This window comes from Colias eurytheme, chromosome 11 (assembly GCF_061535395.1).
Source record: "Colias eurytheme isolate Ceu_HAF_F1 chromosome 11, ilColEury1 Martin Lab GWU primary, whole genome shotgun sequence".
NCBI lineage: Eukaryota > Metazoa > Arthropoda > Insecta > Lepidoptera > Pieridae > Colias > Colias eurytheme.
The window spans coordinates 12,873,681-12,891,832 of NC_142990.1; the positions used below are offsets into that span (position 1 = coordinate 12,873,681).

An 18,152-nucleotide genomic window follows, 5' to 3' on the forward strand; every position below is an offset into this window, starting at 1 on the left:
TATTTTAATACAAAAAGATAAATATCTGATACGATGTCGATCCTTAACAGGTTTATTATATTCTGATAAAACAAAATAATGAGCAAATATTGCCATAGCATACACAGACCTTTACATTTTTAATAAAAACACAATTAACTTTATCTTAATTAATATGCAGTTTTTCTCCGTATATGAATAATCGTATCACTAACAAACTCGGACAGATGTTTGTGTATAACTAAGCAAACAATGAATATTAATTCACCCATTAACTAATAAGCAACAGGCATTTACTGAATGTCTTTGGGATACAAAAAATTCGCAAACGAAGTGGCGACGCAACTTTTGCTATAAATTCCAACTGTTTATTGGCTTCAGGGCAGGCATTTCGGAATTGCGATCATTTTTATACACCCGGTAATTATAAATGGCTTGCATACCGGAGCGATTCCAGAATATTTAAATGTTTACCAGAAATTGTAATAGAATCGGGCCTCAAGTTGAAAAGATGCATCGAGTTGCATTCCAGAAAAAGAAAAACATACCTTCATTCACAGCTTTCATGCAATTTAAATGATAGTTCCCACTATATTATTAATATGGTATTATCTAATATCAGAGCCTTTAACTTATAGTAACTTCATTTTCTGGGACTAAAGAGACATTTCGTAAGCAAAGGTTGTTTGCCGTAAATTGATTTTTTATGCGTCGTATTAGGTTAAGGTCAAAAAATTTGGCCGTTACTAACATCGAAGGCGGGTTTTTGCCGCGTCGAGTCGCGGGCGCGCTCCAAATCGGACAGTGGAAATGTTTAATTCACTGAATTTCGATGGGGATAGTTTTTCATCGTCTCCTGTCGATACACATGTATACAATGTACACCCAGCACTGCCCTCGTCTCTGTTTCCTTACCACGATGGAAACTTCCATTTTTGTCTGTTTAAAAGTATCTCTAGGATTTATTAAATATTACCTATCGCTACGGCTTGTTACTGACGTGCATGCGATATTCTGGCGAAATTACGTTTTTCATATTATAAAAAAACTTTTGCTTAGTTTAAATATTGTAAGTAGGTACTGTAATAATTGCTGTCTCTTATATTATACAAATTATATTGTTAAAAATAAGCAAAGGCGACGGAGGTCACTAGTTGACCCCGCATAGGTTTTCCTAGTAGGTTAACCAGGGATTTACATTTTATGAAATAGTTTGAAAAATTTTGTGAAAAATAAATAAATTTTGAATTTGAATTAAAAAGTTATTAGGAAATTACCTAACTTTCGTCGTTTTATGAAAAAAAATGTCAAGTGAGTATCTACAATAAATCTTAATTTAGCATTAACACCTTGCGGCACTAAACAATGCTGTGGTGTAGGTATACGAGTAGGTACGCTTTGTCCCATCACGCTACTGTATAAACATATTTGTCTATGGTATAAACCACAGCCAGGTGCAAAAAGGTTGCGACATTTGAAAGAAAACTTGTAGTAAATAAATATTGCAACATCCGGCACTTAAATTTGCAAACAAACAAACGTAGAAAAATATTAAAGAATACTTATCGAAATAATTCGTTACCATCTCAGAGCCATGGTATTACAAAAGCATATCTGCTATTCTCTGCCAATCAATATTAATTAACCAATTTAAACTATTCAGGATGTCGATAATAAACAGATATTATAATAATCATTAATTTAATAATTTAGGATTAAAAAAAATTGTAAACGTGACTCGAGAGTTTTTCTTTGTGTTCTACAGAATTCAAACCATCATCTCTTCCTGGTCAAGAATCGTTGATAGCGCGGGCGCCTGAAAGATTCTTAGACAGAATGCCCGAATAAGCGCTCTATAGCGACTTTCATACGCGTGTTGACGTGTGTTATAATTTAACACCAACATTAGCGAATCGTAAATATTTAGAGTACTTATTACAGTTCAGTGAGTTAAGAGCTACACGACTAATTAATGTCGCAGGCATGTCACCGCCGCGTGCCGCGTGGTGCCGCGTGGGGTCCGTGGTGCGTCGCTCGTTACGAATTGCGCTATTGCATTGTTCGGAGGATTTATCAACGCCCATCACTTTCCTAATTTATTTTTATTTGATTATTTAAACTACCAATATACATAATAATAATAATATAATATAATTTGATTTAAAATTTTAATCAAGTTGCATTCTAATACTATGTATATATGCCTTATTTTTAGGTATTCACAGTTCATAGTTTCAAAAAATATTATATTTAGTATGTACATACTTATACTGTGATTTATATAAATAAGTAGTAATGTTATAATTTATATAGAAATGTAGCAGTTTTATTTCAGTAGGTATATTTATTATTTGTTCCTAAACAAACAAAGAACATTTTTGATTGATTTTTGATGAATAAACATTTTGGAACGTCGACAATACAAGAAATGAATATTTCTTTACAACATAGGTATCCTACAACATAATAATATAATATATCCTACGTGACATTAATAATTCAGACATATCATAATAATACAGCGGTCGTTGGCTAGCTGATAGCTCTAGGTTACATATTTGGACACTGAGTGTAATTTAAACAAACAAAAACAAACAACGTATAATAATATTGATATTGTATTATGAAGGTTGCCTGGCAGAGATGGCTTTGAGTCATAAGGCCGCCATTTGTACATTTTTGAATGGTTTTGTTGTACTTTTATTTTATAAGACTTTTGTGCAATAAAGAGTATCTAAATAAATAAATAAATAAATATTTTAATGAATTATTTTCTTGTTCGTTGCATAACTTTTGAGCGTATCGAAAATATGAACAAAAACCGAATACCTACGTACTATTTTAATGATTGATCCTTGTTAATTAACACCTGATTAACATTGCAGAGCCTCGAACAACTCGCAGCAGATGGATCAACATTTATTTGTCTATTTTGATGAGATCTTTAATGGTGGCTAACTGGCTAGAACCCGCAGCGCATTCGATTTTATCTATATTACCACCTGAAGAATAGTTAAAAATATGTTTGTACCTTGTTTGTACTCTATGATGTACCTAGTCAGTTAGTCACTATAAAATTGTACGTCATTTTTATCCCTATATTATATACGTATAAAAATATAATTTTTAAGGTTTGTGTTGAGATTGAGTCACACAATTTTATAACCTTATAACCACAGACATGTAATACATGTCTGTGCTTATAACGAATTGATCCAAATTTAACGTCAAAGATCAACAGCTACTCTATCCATTGGAATTGTATTTTTATTGATATCAATGTTTATTTATTACATCTTCGTTGGCCATTGCTAATATGAAAAATCTTTTAATGTAGATATGTAATGTAATTGCACGTAAATAATAAATATGTAACTTGTTACTCGGAAAATTACAGAGCAAATTTTTATAATTACTTATAGTAGATAAAGTTTTTTGTGTTAAACGCTCATCATAGTAGGTACGGAGTACCATTTCAATTATTACACAATATGAAATAAAATCAAATAAGATTTGTAAGATCCTATGTTTTCTACTATTAATAGGTACCTGGACGTCATATCTTAATATTATGTGTCATTGAATTTTACTTATTTAAAATAAATACCTAATTATCATTTAAGACCGATGTACGGTTTACGTATTACATCGAATGTGGACTGTATTTAGGTCGCGTTATAAGCTGCTAAGAATGCTATGATATTATGGGACAACTGGGAACACTTTAATTATCGCTAATAATTATATATAATTCACGCGGATTCGAGCGGATAGATTAGCACTCGGGCGCTGCTATGGAAGAACTGCGCTTTCCGGCCGGCTCGGCCGTCGCACGATAATAATGCTGAGGCAGCTTGACCTCATTTACGTTATTGCTCAATAATTGTCATTACTGTAATGTAACTATGGATAATAAGTAATTTAAAATAAAATATTTGTTCGCTGCTCGAACATGCTCCCGAGGCCCACAGAAGATATATAATATAAAATTTTATAAGTTTGGAAATGTTTGTAATGCATAAAGATTATAGTTCCACCACTGATTCACTTATAGCAGAGCGTTTGTTAGTTATTGGAGACGTCGACCTATCGCTCCTTTTAAATCGCGCACTTGCCCATCGTCTGAGCCTGTTTTGTTCACATGATACTTCACTACACTCTCCCCGCTCGGATAAGGGAGACGCACGAACACTAGTAACACTTTTTTGGTGCACACACACACTAGAATCGACACACTCTTGGGGTATTGTCCGAGACTGAATAGTTTGTTGCGCTGCTGGGACGCTCTGCTGTTGGGCTGCTGGGACGCTCTGCTGTGGAGTCGCTCGACTCCTTCGCCACCACACGAAGAAAAAGATGCTTGCTAATATTGCTAGTGTTAGTGTTCCATATGACACTGCGTATTGGTGTGGGTCGTGTTTTGAAATACCTAAGGTATCCGTATTCTCGACAGCGTTTTTCATTATTTTTATTTTCTCCCCAAGAGTTTTTAATGATGCGTTGATATCTTCGTTGTCGGAGTAGTTTTCGATAGGCAGAGCAGAGTTAATCAGATTGTGAATGGGATTTAATTTGGTTTCTAATATGTCGGGTTTCAGATATAGCTTGTTTTCAACCTAAACATGAAACCTAAAAATGAAATTGCAACAAAACGAAAAAAATATAGACTTTTTGAAAAATTTAATAGTTAACTCCAATAAATTGAATAAATCCTGCAATACATTAAATATAACGCCTTTAAAAAAACAAATGTTGAATATAAGTTTTAAGACACCAAGACACTCACCTTTGAAGCGCTTCACCAACAATTTTATACACAACACTTATCCGAAAATAAAGAAAAATATGTTTACTTGCACTGAACAAAAACCTTCTCAAGAAAAAATTGCACAGCTGAACGAAAACACCATGAAATACTGTATAAACACAACACAAATGATCATTCAAGATAATATGAATAATAATCGTTCTACCTGCATTAACAAATATAATACTGAAAACAAACTTATCACAACAGATGTCAGCACGAACCACCAAAAACGTAAAATTGTGATAATAGGCGATCAACGCACTAAAAACCTATCAATTTGTATGCATAACAAAAGGAGATATAAATGAAACGACATATATGAGGTATTTGGCCTAACGAAACCCTATGCTACTAGCCAGGAAATATTAAATAATTGTGAAAAGTTAATTCAATCTATCAGCCATGAAGATATAATAGTATTGGGAATAGGTTCAAATGATAAAAATCCATACAACTTAATCTCAGGGTTGCTTTCTTTTATATGTAAATTAAAAAACAATAAAATATTTGTATTGAATGTGAAACAAAATCGTTATTTAAATGAAAAATTACTAAATGAACAATTAAAATTATTTTTAAGAGGACATACAAATTGCACCTATATCAATATTGATGGAAATTACAAATACTATAATTATGGATTAAATTATTTGGAAAACTTAACTAATAAATTGAATATCGAAATTGACAGTATTGAGTATAAAAAAATATATTTAAATATTAAACATATTGCCCAAAATCTGAAAGAACAATGTACACTACAAAATGTACAAAGTAACTTGAGCATCTCTAAAATAAAAAAAGGCACAATTCCTTATTATTTCACTATGAGCAAAAAAGAAAATCGTAATAAAATAATAAATAAGACTAATAATACATCAAAAAGTGCACCACCAGAATATCCAGCAGAAAATAATGAGCTTTTTCGTTCCTAAAACAAATTATCTAACAATTCTGCATCAAAATATAGCTGGTGCCACTGGTAAATCAGAAGAATTATATCTTGCAATTTCACAATTAAATACAACTTCACAGATAGATATCATATGTTTGTGTGAAACCTTTATAAAAATGGGAAATGAACGACTACTTCAACTACCAAGTTATAAGGTGCGCTCATCATATTCACGAAAGCAAAAAAGAGGAGGAACTTGCATATTAGTGAAGCAAGATATTCCATGCACTAATTTAGACTACTTAAAGGATTATTCCTGTGATTTATATTTTGAATGTTGTGGAATTTATCTAAAACACTTAAACACGATAGTTATCTGTATATATAGAGTACCCGGACTTAATATTAACATTTTTGTTCAAAGGCTCCAAGATTTATTACAAGTTATTTCAGTTAACAATAAAAAGGTAATATTGTGTGGGGACTGGAATATCGACATATTAAAAAATACTAAGCTGTCGTATGAACTAAATACATTGCTAAAAAATTTTAATATTGAATGTCACATAAAGACACCGACAAGACAGGGAGCATGCTTAGACCAGATAGCTACCAATATAAAAAGAGGGGTAATGGCAGAGGTTATTCATCTTGGCCTTTCAGACCATGAAACAGCGCAACTTATAAAAATAAATATTAGTAAACAAAAAACAAATTCACATTGGTTTGAAATTAGGAGAGACTACTGCAAATATAATATAAATAAATTTAATGAATGTATATCATCATTGACCTTCTCGGAAATATACGAATCTAACGATATAAATGAGTGTTTCAGAGCATTTCATGAATTATATTCTTTATTTTATAATTTATGTTTTCCATATATTAAGATAAAAATAAGTACAAACAAAACAAACATAAACTGGATAACAAAGGGCTTAAAAAAATGTTGTGTACGGAAACGATACCTGTACTTAAACTATTTATATTCAAATAATAATAAGAAGAACAAATGGAAAAATTACAAGAAGTACACACATATATTAAAAAAGTGTATTTTCAAATCTAAAAGAATACAAAGTGCTAAGTACATACTCAAAAATAAGAATAAAGGCCAAGCTTTATGGAAAATGATATCAAATAACATCAATGAAGTCAGTAATACACATGAAATAGCCGAGATTAAAATAAATAATATTGTGTATTCCTCAATTAATGACATTTGCGAACAATTCAATAATTATTTCATTGACATGACTAATCAGACGAACTTCCAATTTAATATGACAGACATTAAAAAAACATTGACCTATGATAATTTAAATTCAATGTTCTTGACCCCAACTAGCGTTGAAGAAGTCTCTAAAATAATTCAATCACTAAAAAATACAAATGCAGTAGGATCTGATGGAATATGTACAAAGATATTGAAAATATCAAACAAATGTATAGCTAGTCCACTATCTTTCTTAATAAATTTATCTATGGAACAAGGAATATTCCCTACTATTCTAAAAACCGCAGTAGTAAAACCTTTGTATAAAAAAGGGGATCCCTCTGATATAACGAATTATAGACCCATATCATTAATACCTGTGTTTTCAAAAATCTTTGAGAAGGTGGTAGTAGAAAGACTAAAAAATTTCGTAAACATGAATAAATTATTAACTAGACAACAATTTGGCTTCAGAAAAAATAGTTCAACATCCTTAGCTTGTTTTGATTTAGTAAAAGAAGTTATTCAAGCCTTTATTGAAAAAAATGCTGCGACAGCTATATTCTTGGACATGAGTAAAGCGTTTGATTTTGTAGACCATAATTTGCTCTTATATAAACTAGCGAAATATGGGATCAGAGGTAAAGCGAATGAATGGATTGAAAACTATCTCAGAGAAAGGGAGCAATATGTCGAACTAGGAAAATGTGTTAACAAAAATAAAATTATATATAAATCCAGTAGAAGGTTAAATAGCTCCGGAGTGCCACAGGGCAGTATTCTCGGTCCATTTCTATTTCTCATGTATATAAACGACCTGCCAAACATAACCAAACATAAAGCAGTTTTATTCGCTGATGATACCACACTTATTGTGAAAGGCAATGCAAGAAATACTTCTTACAAATTAGAAATAGGTAAAGCATTATGTGATATAGTAGGGTGGTTAAAAAGTAATAACCTCCAAATCAACTTTGACAAAACTAAAATGATCCAATTTTGCACTAAAAATAGTCGACAATTCGAATTAAAAGTTGATTATGAAAACAAAACCATAGAACAGGTAAAAAGCCACAAGTTTCTAGGTATCCATTTGGACGAAAATTTAAAATGGAATGTGCACATTGAATACATATGTGACAAGATAAACCGATTTGTTTATGTCATAAGACGACTAAGGAACACAGTGTCCATGGAGGCGGCCCTAAATGCTTACCATGCATATGTGTCATCAATTCTCTCATATGGTAAGTCCATTATGGGGGCAATCTTGTGATAGACAAAAGGTGTTTATAGCGCAAAAAAAATGCGTACGGGCCATAGTAGGATTGAGACAAAGAGACAGCTGTAGACCCATATTTGCTAAGCTTCGTATATTAACATTGACATGTATGTATATTAGAGATGTATGCTTATTTGTAAGAAAGCATCCCGAGTATTACACGAAAAAAGGAGAAATCAATACTCAATTTATGACCAGATTTCAAAACAAACTTTATTTTCCGACGTGTAGAATAAATACTGCGAAAAATAGTATAATTTTTAGAAGCATTACAATATTCAATAAAATACCAGACGATTTCAAAGAATTACCTGTACATATATTCCGGACGAAGTTAGTAAATTGGCTAATCACAAAACAATTCTATGATATAAGTGACTTGACAAATCAAAAATAGTAATTTAAAATTAATGGATATCATATCGGGACATAAATTAATATTTTAATCTTTTTCTGCTACTGTATTGGGATCTATAAGTGTTGTGGGATATAATATTGTATTTAATGTAGTTTATAATATATTTGCACGCTCAATTACGAGCAGAATGTTTAAGGATCTATATTATCTGTATCTACAAACATCTTTGTAATTCTACATTCTGCAAATAAAGCAATTTGAATTTGAATTTGAATTTGAATTTGAATTTGAATTTTCAAGTTGCTTAAATGAGTACAGTGTGATATCTTGTCCCTTTATTATGCATTGTTTGCTTAGTGATATAAGTCCGGCCTTGCTGACTTTGCGCGACTGTATGTCATCGTCACATATAATGCGTATGTGTGCCGTATCGCATTGAAAATATAAATATGTAGTTAGATCTTGTAATAGGCATGACGACAGTATCCATAAATGATCGTATTAGTGTTTTTAAGGGAAAATGTATAATAGATAAATTACATATAGTGACATAGAAATCTTAAAAACATTAAGATTAATGAGATTATCAATAAAATAAAACATTGAAATACTGCAGTTGGCCATTTTGACTAAAACACGCGTGACGTCACGCATAAGTAAACAACTCAAATCAGATGTTTTTTGTTGTTATGAATATGTTGAGAATACGCATTTTTATTTATTTTCTATTATTTCACGTATGATTTATCGACTCAGAACAGAAATATAATTGCGAATTCACGAATACATGGTTCGGGGTTCTCCGCGCCAACTTTATACAATCATTTCTTATTATTTTCTCGCTTAAAATAATTACTAACACATTTTTGAGCATTATTTTTATGTGGATTCACACTGCAATACTGCACACCACTCATAAACTTTGAAATTCGTTTCCGTAAAACATATTAAATAAATATTTTTTTAATTTTCTTCGCAATGCGTACAAATAATTACGTATTTACCAAAATGTGACGTCACGCCTACGCCATGACACCTACGAGCTGTTTTGGCACAGTTAATAAATATTTTTTGGAAAATGGCTTTTATCTTCGTTAAATTTAAGTATATTACCGAAATATAGGGTTTTTCTTGTATAGTAAACGTATACACACATTATGGAAGAGGATTTCAAAATCTTTCGTCATGCCTATTGTATCCAACTACTTTTACAGCTGTTTATATTGTATTTACATTTATTATTTTTTAGTTCGCAAAAACGTTCATTATTGCTAAAGCTTATTATGGGACCGTGCAATTGGCAAAAATAAATATCATTCTGGTTTTGGCATGCTTGTAGCTCGGCTAATGTTAATGTAATGTAGGCATCTCTCTTTATGTTTATAGAAATATATTCCGCTATTGGTTTTATGCTTATCATGTTGTTGTTAACTTGCTTCGGGTATCAATCTATATAGTTGGAAATTGTCCCGGCTAATCAATGGTATGAGTATTTCAAATATAAAGAAGTTTTCGGTAATTCTAGCTTTTACCTTTATTAATTTATAGATTTTATACAGGTCGGTATGAATGTTCTCTATGGGTAATGTGACGTCCTTGGGAATTTGACTTGATATAATTTGCAGCTCGTCGCGTAATTGCTTTGGTGACAATAAGTGTACATTTATCTGGCCGTGGTAAATTTCAGTGGTGGTGTCCAATAGAGTATCTTGTATTCTCCGTAAATTCTGAATCAAATTGTTGCACGCTATTGCTGATAAGGTCACTTCTTGAATGGTCTCAATTTCTGATTGGATTACATTTGTTTTATTGTTTAGGATATTTAAATGTCTGAAAGATTTTGTACTGCGTTTCGATTGTTTTTTCAGTTCGCTTTAATATGTTGAATTCGGCTTCTATGACTGATGTTTGGTTCTTCCAAAGTTGGGTTATATGGTTGGCGTTATTTTTAATGAGCTCGATTTCCTGTTCATATTTCTCAGCAAAGCTTTGATCAAGTACTCCGAATAATGAATTAGCCACTGAGCCGACCGCATTGAAAAGACCGCGCCGGGTTCTTGACCGCGCGTCGAAATGCTGATTCAGTAACAGCTGGTTGTAGTATTGCAGTTCATTGTAATCGTGACGTATTTGTAACAAGATAGTCTGGCAGTGATTCGATTCATTCATATTAGCGCAGGTTTTTTCTAAGTAATCCGATAAAAGATCTGCCGCTGTGTTCCCTTGCCAATATGGAGACATGTCAAAATATGCGATTAGCTTCCATTTGTCCCTAGCTAGTTGCATTTCGCCCATCGAGTCAAAGTATATGGATAGATTGCTTTCAAGCTGTTTTAACTTATATTCCGCTGTAGAGTACGATAAAATGCTCATAAAAAATATTAATGATAATACGACGCTTACAAGTTTTGCAGGAATATTTTGTCTGATTCGACTTTTCTTTCTTTCGCTTTTCAATTCGCTGCTGTTGTTTTGAATGATTCGACTTTCCTTTCTTTCGCTTTTCAATTCGCTGCTGATGTTTGGAATAGATATATTATGATTTTGCTGAAGATTGCTTTTTTCTTCGAGTGGTAATAATGATAATTTTACTACTGGCCGCTTTAAGATTCCATTTTTTGTTTTTAATGTAACGACTCTTACTAACCCGTCGCTTCCTGGATGGGTTTCTACTACTCGGCCCACTGGCCACTTCCCGGCTGGCATAATATCATCGTGAATGGTCACTAAATCCCCTATTTTAAGGTTTCTTTGAGGTTCTAACCATTTGCTTCGAACCGTCAACTGGCTGAGATATTCATTTTTCCAACGTTTCCAAATATCATTAAAAGTTTTATTTATTAAATACCATCTGGTCCTGGCATCATGTGCTGTTTCTATTAGAGTATTCTCCGCTCGCTGATGTAAGAAATGTGAAGGTGTTAAGAAATCTAAATCTTCTACGTCTTCCGTAATTGAACATAAAGGCCTTGAATTAAGGCATCCCTCTATTTGGGCAAGGATTGTGCTGTATTCTTCAAAGGTTAAGGCTTGCTCTCCCACTACTCTTTTTATATGCTGTTTTAGGCTTCTTATCGATCTTTCCCAAATTCCTCCTGCGCTAGGCCACGATGGACAGTTCCAGTGCCATTCTATCTCCATTTCGGTGATTTCTTTGTAAAAACTATCGCTAAAATTGCTTATTAATTCATTATATTCTTGTTGTATAATTTTATTTGCTCCGACAAAGTTCGTGCCATTATCTGAATATATATGCTTTGGGGTTCCGCGTCGTGCTGCCATGCGTCGCAGAGCCGCTATGAAAGTTGTGCTGCTGAGGTCGGAAACTATCTCTATATGTACCGCTTTCGTAACCATGCATATGAATAACGCTATGTAACCTTTCGTGGTTTTAACTCCTCGACCTTTATTAATCTTGACGTTGACGAATCCTGTAAAATCGACTCCTGTATGATAAAATGGAGGAGCTGGATTAACACGATAGCTAGGCATATCTCCCATTAGTTGATGTAATTTCGTAGGCTCTCGCTTTTTACATGTGATACAGGTACGAAGTTGCTTCTTTGTTGCTCGATATCCCTTAACTATCCAGTATTTTTGCCTTAAAATTGAAATAGTAATTTTTGCTCCACCGTGAAAAGAAAGTTCGTGTGCTTCGTTTATCAGTAGTTCCGTTAAACGTCCGCTATATGGAATAATTATTGGATATTTCATATCTTCGCTGATGTTTGCATTCTTTAAACGACCTCCAACTCTTAAAATACCATTTTCATCTAAAAATGGATTTAAGCTTAATAATGCACTATTCGATCGTAATTTATTTTCCTTTTTTAATTGCTCTAAATCAGCTGAGAATTCAGTCGATTGAACATATTTAATAATTGCCGTTTTAGCTTTTCTCACGTCTTGTAATGTGAGATACGTCGGCCTTTGTTTTAATGACGGTGTAATCGCTCGTAATATCCATGCTAATACTCGTACTATTTTTATTAATGAACTATATTTGTTTAATAAATTATCTATTATGCTTGATGTGTATGTTTTTTGAATGATATTTACTTGTTTTCTTATTTCTAAATTTGTCATATAATTAGTGTGCTGCTGCTTATTTTTAAAATCTGAACTCAATAACCATTCTGGACCTTGCCACCATAATAAGTTTTCTTTTAATTGTAATGCTGTTTGACCTCGACTCGCTGCGTCAGCTGTATTTTCTTTCGTTTTTACATAGCGCCATGATTGAGGTTGCATTGTTTCGTGAATTTTCTTTACTCGATTTGCTACAAAGGGCTTCCAACGGTCGGGATTTCCGTTAATCCAACCAAGGGCTACCATTGAATCGCTCCATCCATAAATTTCAATTTTCGTGCTGCTGATGCTATTTTTTATTTTATTCATTAATTTTGCTAATAACTCCATGGCACATAATTCTTATCTAGGTAAAGATACTTCTTTTTTATTCGGTACTAATCTGGATTTTGCTGCTATTATTATAGTTGAGATTGCGCTATTTTTTGCGACTCTGGCATATATGACGCATGCATAGGCTTTTATTGAGGCATCGCAGAACCCATGTAATTCAATTATGCTATTCTCATTACATTTATACCATCTGGGAATTTTAATACATTTTAACGTATTTAGCTCATTTTTTATTTTTATCCATTCGCTTTTTATATCTTGGGAGACTGGATCACGCCATTCAAGATCTGCTTGTAACCATACTTTTTGAAATAAAATCTTAATTTTTGTTGTAAGCGGCGTCAACCATCCTAATGGGTCAAATAGCTTAGACATTTCCGATAATAATTTTCTTTTCGTTAACTTTGCTGAGTTTTCATATAATACGCTATCATAGTCGAATACAAATACGTCACTAATAGGGTCCCATCGCAGGCCTAATGTTTTCGGCGTGTTTTCCGTTTTAAACATAAATGTTGATTGCTCGTCTCGTTCTTTGCTGGTTATGTTTTCAATGAGGCTCTTATTATTTGCAATCCATTTTCTCAATAAGAACCCTGCTCCGCTAAGTACATGATTCACCTCCGCTATTTTTTGCTGACCTTCGCTAATTGTGTGTTCTCCCGAAATGTAGTCATCCATATAAAACTCTTCTTTAATGCTTTTTGCTGCTTTTGGGAAATTATTTTGCTCATCTTGTGCTAGCTGATTCAACGTCATAATTGCTAAGAAAGGTGCTGCTTTCGTTCCGTAAGTGATAGTTGTTAATTGATACGCTTTTATAGGCTGGTCTGGGCTTGATCTCCACCATATCTGTTGAAGTTTTTGGTCTTCTTCTTTTACTAATATTTGTCGATACATTTTTTCAATATCAGATGTATAGGCGTAACGGTATAGTCTCCAATTGATAATGATACTTTGTAAATCCTTTTGCATATTGGGTCCCTTGTGCATAATGTCGTTTAAGCTGTAGCCTGTCGTGGTTTTTGCTGATCCGTTAAATACGACTCGTAGTTTAGTGGTGCTGGATGCTGCTCGCTGTACCCCATGATGTGGTAAAAAACATTGTACGCTTGAATTTAATGCTGCTAGTTTCATGTGTCCCAGTTGTATATATTCGCTCATAAATTGCTTGTATTGCTCCGATAATTCATGCTGCTTATTAAGTTTATTTTCTAAACTCTTAAATTGTGCTAACGCTAGTTTTTCAGACGATCCCAATTTTTCCAACGCTTGATCCTCAATAGGTATGCTTACTTCATAACGCCCGTTTTTTAATCGCTTTGTAGTTGCTAAGTAATAATCTAAACACTGCTTATCTTTCGCTGACATATCATTTTGCTCCTGTATATCCTCTATTTTCCAAAAATCTTGAATTGCTTGTAAATGATTCAAAATAACGTTGCAGTGGAAGGTATTTATGCTGCCTCCACATAATAACCAACCCAATTGCGTCTGCTGTGCTAGTGGTTGTGAGATTTCGCGGCCTCGAATGATCCCATCTAACATAATATATGAATAAATATCTGCTCCAAATAAAATATCTATTCCTCGGCTTTTGTTAAATTCTGGATCTGCTAAGTTTAAGTGCGCTATACATTTCGACCAGTTGGGTTTTTCAAACGATCTATTAGGTAAATTTTTTATAAGATTAGTCATAATGAATGTATCGACGTTGAAGGTAAAATTGTTATATATAGATTGGCAATTAATCTTGAGTTTTCCACGACAGTTGTTTTCTTGGCCCCCTACACCAAGGACGATCCCTTTGCTTTGTTGACGTTTTAAGCCCAGTTGTTGTGCTGCTCGTTCGGTTATGATGCTAATTTGAGACCCTTGGTCGATCAGTGCTCGCATTATGTGCTGTTTGCCATCTTTAGCTGTTACCTTTACCAATGCGGTGGCTAAAAGTACTTCAGAATCATCTTGCTGAGACATATTCGATTGATTTTTGGGACTGTAATAGACCTGTCTTTGGGTGTTGCTACCCATCAATTTTTTATTTCTAAAATTTTCGCTAGCTTGCTGCTTAAAACATTCGTGTAATAATGTGTGATGTGGGCCAGCACACACATGACACCGCTTATTCGAAGTACATTGACTTCCATTGTGATCAAAAATGCAATTAATGCAAAACCGTAGTTGCTTAACCGTTTGTAGTTTATTCATAAATGATAATTTAATAAATTGTGGACAATTAGTGAGCGCGTGTTCGAAATTGCATAAGGGGCATTTTTTCGCTGAGGTGTGCATTGACGTCAGTGACCTCTTTACTTGATTATTAATATTAATTCTATTTGAATTAATATGTATGGGTTGTCTGTTCGTTGCTAATAATTGGTTTGATGTTCTATGATATCTTTGTTCTGCTGCTGAATTTTGATTTCTTCGTGATGATTCAAGCGATGTAAATTTGTTTTCAAGAAAATCCAAAAATTCTTGTAGTATAGGGAGCTCTCGAGTGTTTTTTAATGATTCTACGTATTCAGAATAAGTTTCGCTGTCTAATTTTTGCGATAATAAATGTACCAATAGCGGATCCCAAGTAGTTATATCTACGCCTAGGTTTTTTATAGCGTGCAAGCTTTCTAATGTGACGTCATGTAATTTCTTGATTGCTAGGTATGATTGCTGCTGTATATTAGGTAAATTGAGAAATATGTTGACGTGCGATGTAAAAATTAGCTTCTTGTTATCAAATCGATGATTAAGGATGTTCCAACAAACTAAATAATTATCGGAGCTGATAGGCAAATGCTGTATAAGGCGCTCGGCTTCCCCGCTTACTTTAGCTTTTAAAAATTGCATTTTTTGCGCGTTCGATATTGATGTATTTTATGTATAGCTTCATTAAAAAGGTCCTTGAATGATACCCACTGATGATAATTGCCAGAAAATGTCGGTATATCCATCTGCGGAGTTGATTTATCTCTATGACTTGTTGCACACATTTTTGAGTTTATAGCTCTCTTTGTATTGATATATATTTTTTCATGCTTAGTAAAATTAATTTCGTACGCTTCATCTTCCTCTCCAAGTTCACCCACTATCTCCCAATGTAGATTTTCCACCGCTGACCATCGATTGTGGAGAATACGAAGGGAGTCTTCATATTCCCACTTCTCCTCCAAATCATTCACATCAATATTGCTTACTGCTCTGATAAATGCTTTAAAATTGACTTCTTGCTTTCGAGATAAATCATCTAATTTGCTGTTGGTCCCCCGTGATTGAAATGTTGTAGACCTAGGCGTCGTTTGAGATTCTAAACCGGATCCTCCCGCTTTCGGCTCTAGATGGGCTTGCTTTTGTAATAAAAAATTATCATATGCTTCACTGATCGCTTCCTTTGCTCGAATATAAATGTCGTGAATGTTAATAAATTCTTCCCGCATAAAATATTGATGCTGTGTCGATTCATATTTTAAAAGCTTTTCATGATTTTTCTGGCATTCATCCCATAAAGATTCTAATATATCTAAACGCTGTCTACAATATTCGATACTCTTACGCTCTGCACTATCTTTTTTAAAATTCGCTAATAACCTCTTTATTTTCTCTTTGATCTCTAGTTGGACCGTATATAAAGCTTCCATTGTAATATAAAATAATCAAACGGTAGAAATAAAAAATAAAATGGAAAATTCTTACTTGGCTGTCTCGGATACGGTCGACGTGGCTACGTCCCCGGATACCTTAGGTTGCTTGCTGTTGCTGGCTGACGTGGCGGTTGACGCGTGGTGGCACGTGCTGGTGACGTAGGTGGCTGGCTTACGTCTCGCTGGTTGCTGGTTGTTGATTCCTTGATGCTAATTTCTGATGGCTATTTGCTGCTTGCTGATTGCTATATGCTAATTTTTGGTCGCTGATCGTCTGATGCTAATTGGTAGTTGCTGATTGCTAGATGCTGACTGCTGAATGCTCGATGCCAATTGCTGGTCGCTTAATGCTGGATGCTAGATACTTGATGCTAAATGCTAGTTGCTGTATGCCTTTTGCAGTTCACGCTACTTGCTACTTGCTATATGCTGGTCGCTGAATGATAATTTCTGATTGCTACTTGCTATATGCTGGTCGCTGAATGATGATTTCTGATTGCTACTTGCTATATGCTGGTTGCTGAATGATAATTTATGATTGCTATTTGCTATATGACTATGATAGCGTATTATATGAAAACTCAGCAAAGTTAACGAAAAGAAAATTATTATCGGAAATGTCTAAGCTATTTGACCCATTAGGATGGTTGACGCCGCTTACAACAAAAATTAAGATTTTATTTCAAAAAGTATGGTTACAAGCAGATCTTGAATGGCGTGATCCAGTCTCCCAAGATATAAAAAGCGAATGGATAAAAATAAAAAATGAGCTAAATACCGGCTCGAAAATGTACGGTTTACGTATTACATCGAATGTGGACTGTATTTAGGTCGCGTTATAAGCTGCTAAGAATGCTATGATATTATGGGACAACTGGGAACACTTTAATTATCGCTAATAATTATATATAATTCACGCGGATTCGAGCGGATAGATTAGCACTCGGGCGCTGCTATGGAAGAACTGCGCTTTCCGGCCGGCTCGGCCGTCGCACGATAATAATGCTGAGGCAGCTTGACCTCATTTACGTTATTGCTCAATAATTGTCATTACTGTAATGTAACTATGGATAATAAGTAATTTAAAATAAAATATTTGTTCGCTGCTCGAACAACCGATGATGATATTATATGGGTACCCGTATATTATATTTTATCCATTCTTTATCGTCTACATCACAGGTCTACATGGTCTATTATGCGAAATAATTTTCTAAAAAGCGACATTAGGCCGAGGGCACGTGGCGACTTCCGCGCCGGCGACTTTTTTACGACAAAACACTCCGGAAGTTATGTTTCAAGCGCATTACGCACAGATCATTAAGCCGCGCTGCTCTCGCTGAAAGACCAACTATATTTATTACTGCGCTTTGACAACCCTGCTCCCTGCTATCGTTACATTTGCACCGCCCCTACTTCAACATAGCGCCAAAGCAATTGAAGTCTTTAGTGTAGGTGATTGAGTATAGTTTTGGCTGGTAGCATTCTCGTCTAATAGATAGTTTGGTCGAGGGTTGTCACCAAAATAATGACGTCGGAAAGTAATGCC

The 18,152-nt window shown here is 34.0% G+C and overlaps 1 protein-coding gene across 1 annotated transcript; it reads right to left on the minus strand.

Annotated features, from left to right (window-relative positions):
- Positions 1-4,004: 4,004 nt before the first annotated feature.
- On the minus strand, positions 4,005-14,942 carry LOC149904943 (uncharacterized). Its single transcript, XM_090107129.1, has 2 exons — positions 13,392-14,942; positions 4,005-4,595 (listed from the first exon to the last, which is right to left on the minus strand). Exons 1-2 carry the CDS (start codon positions 14,940-14,942, stop codon positions 4,005-4,007), a joined length of 2,142 nt encoding a protein of 713 aa, XP_089963255.1.
- Positions 14,943-18,152: the final 3,210 nt, after the last annotated feature.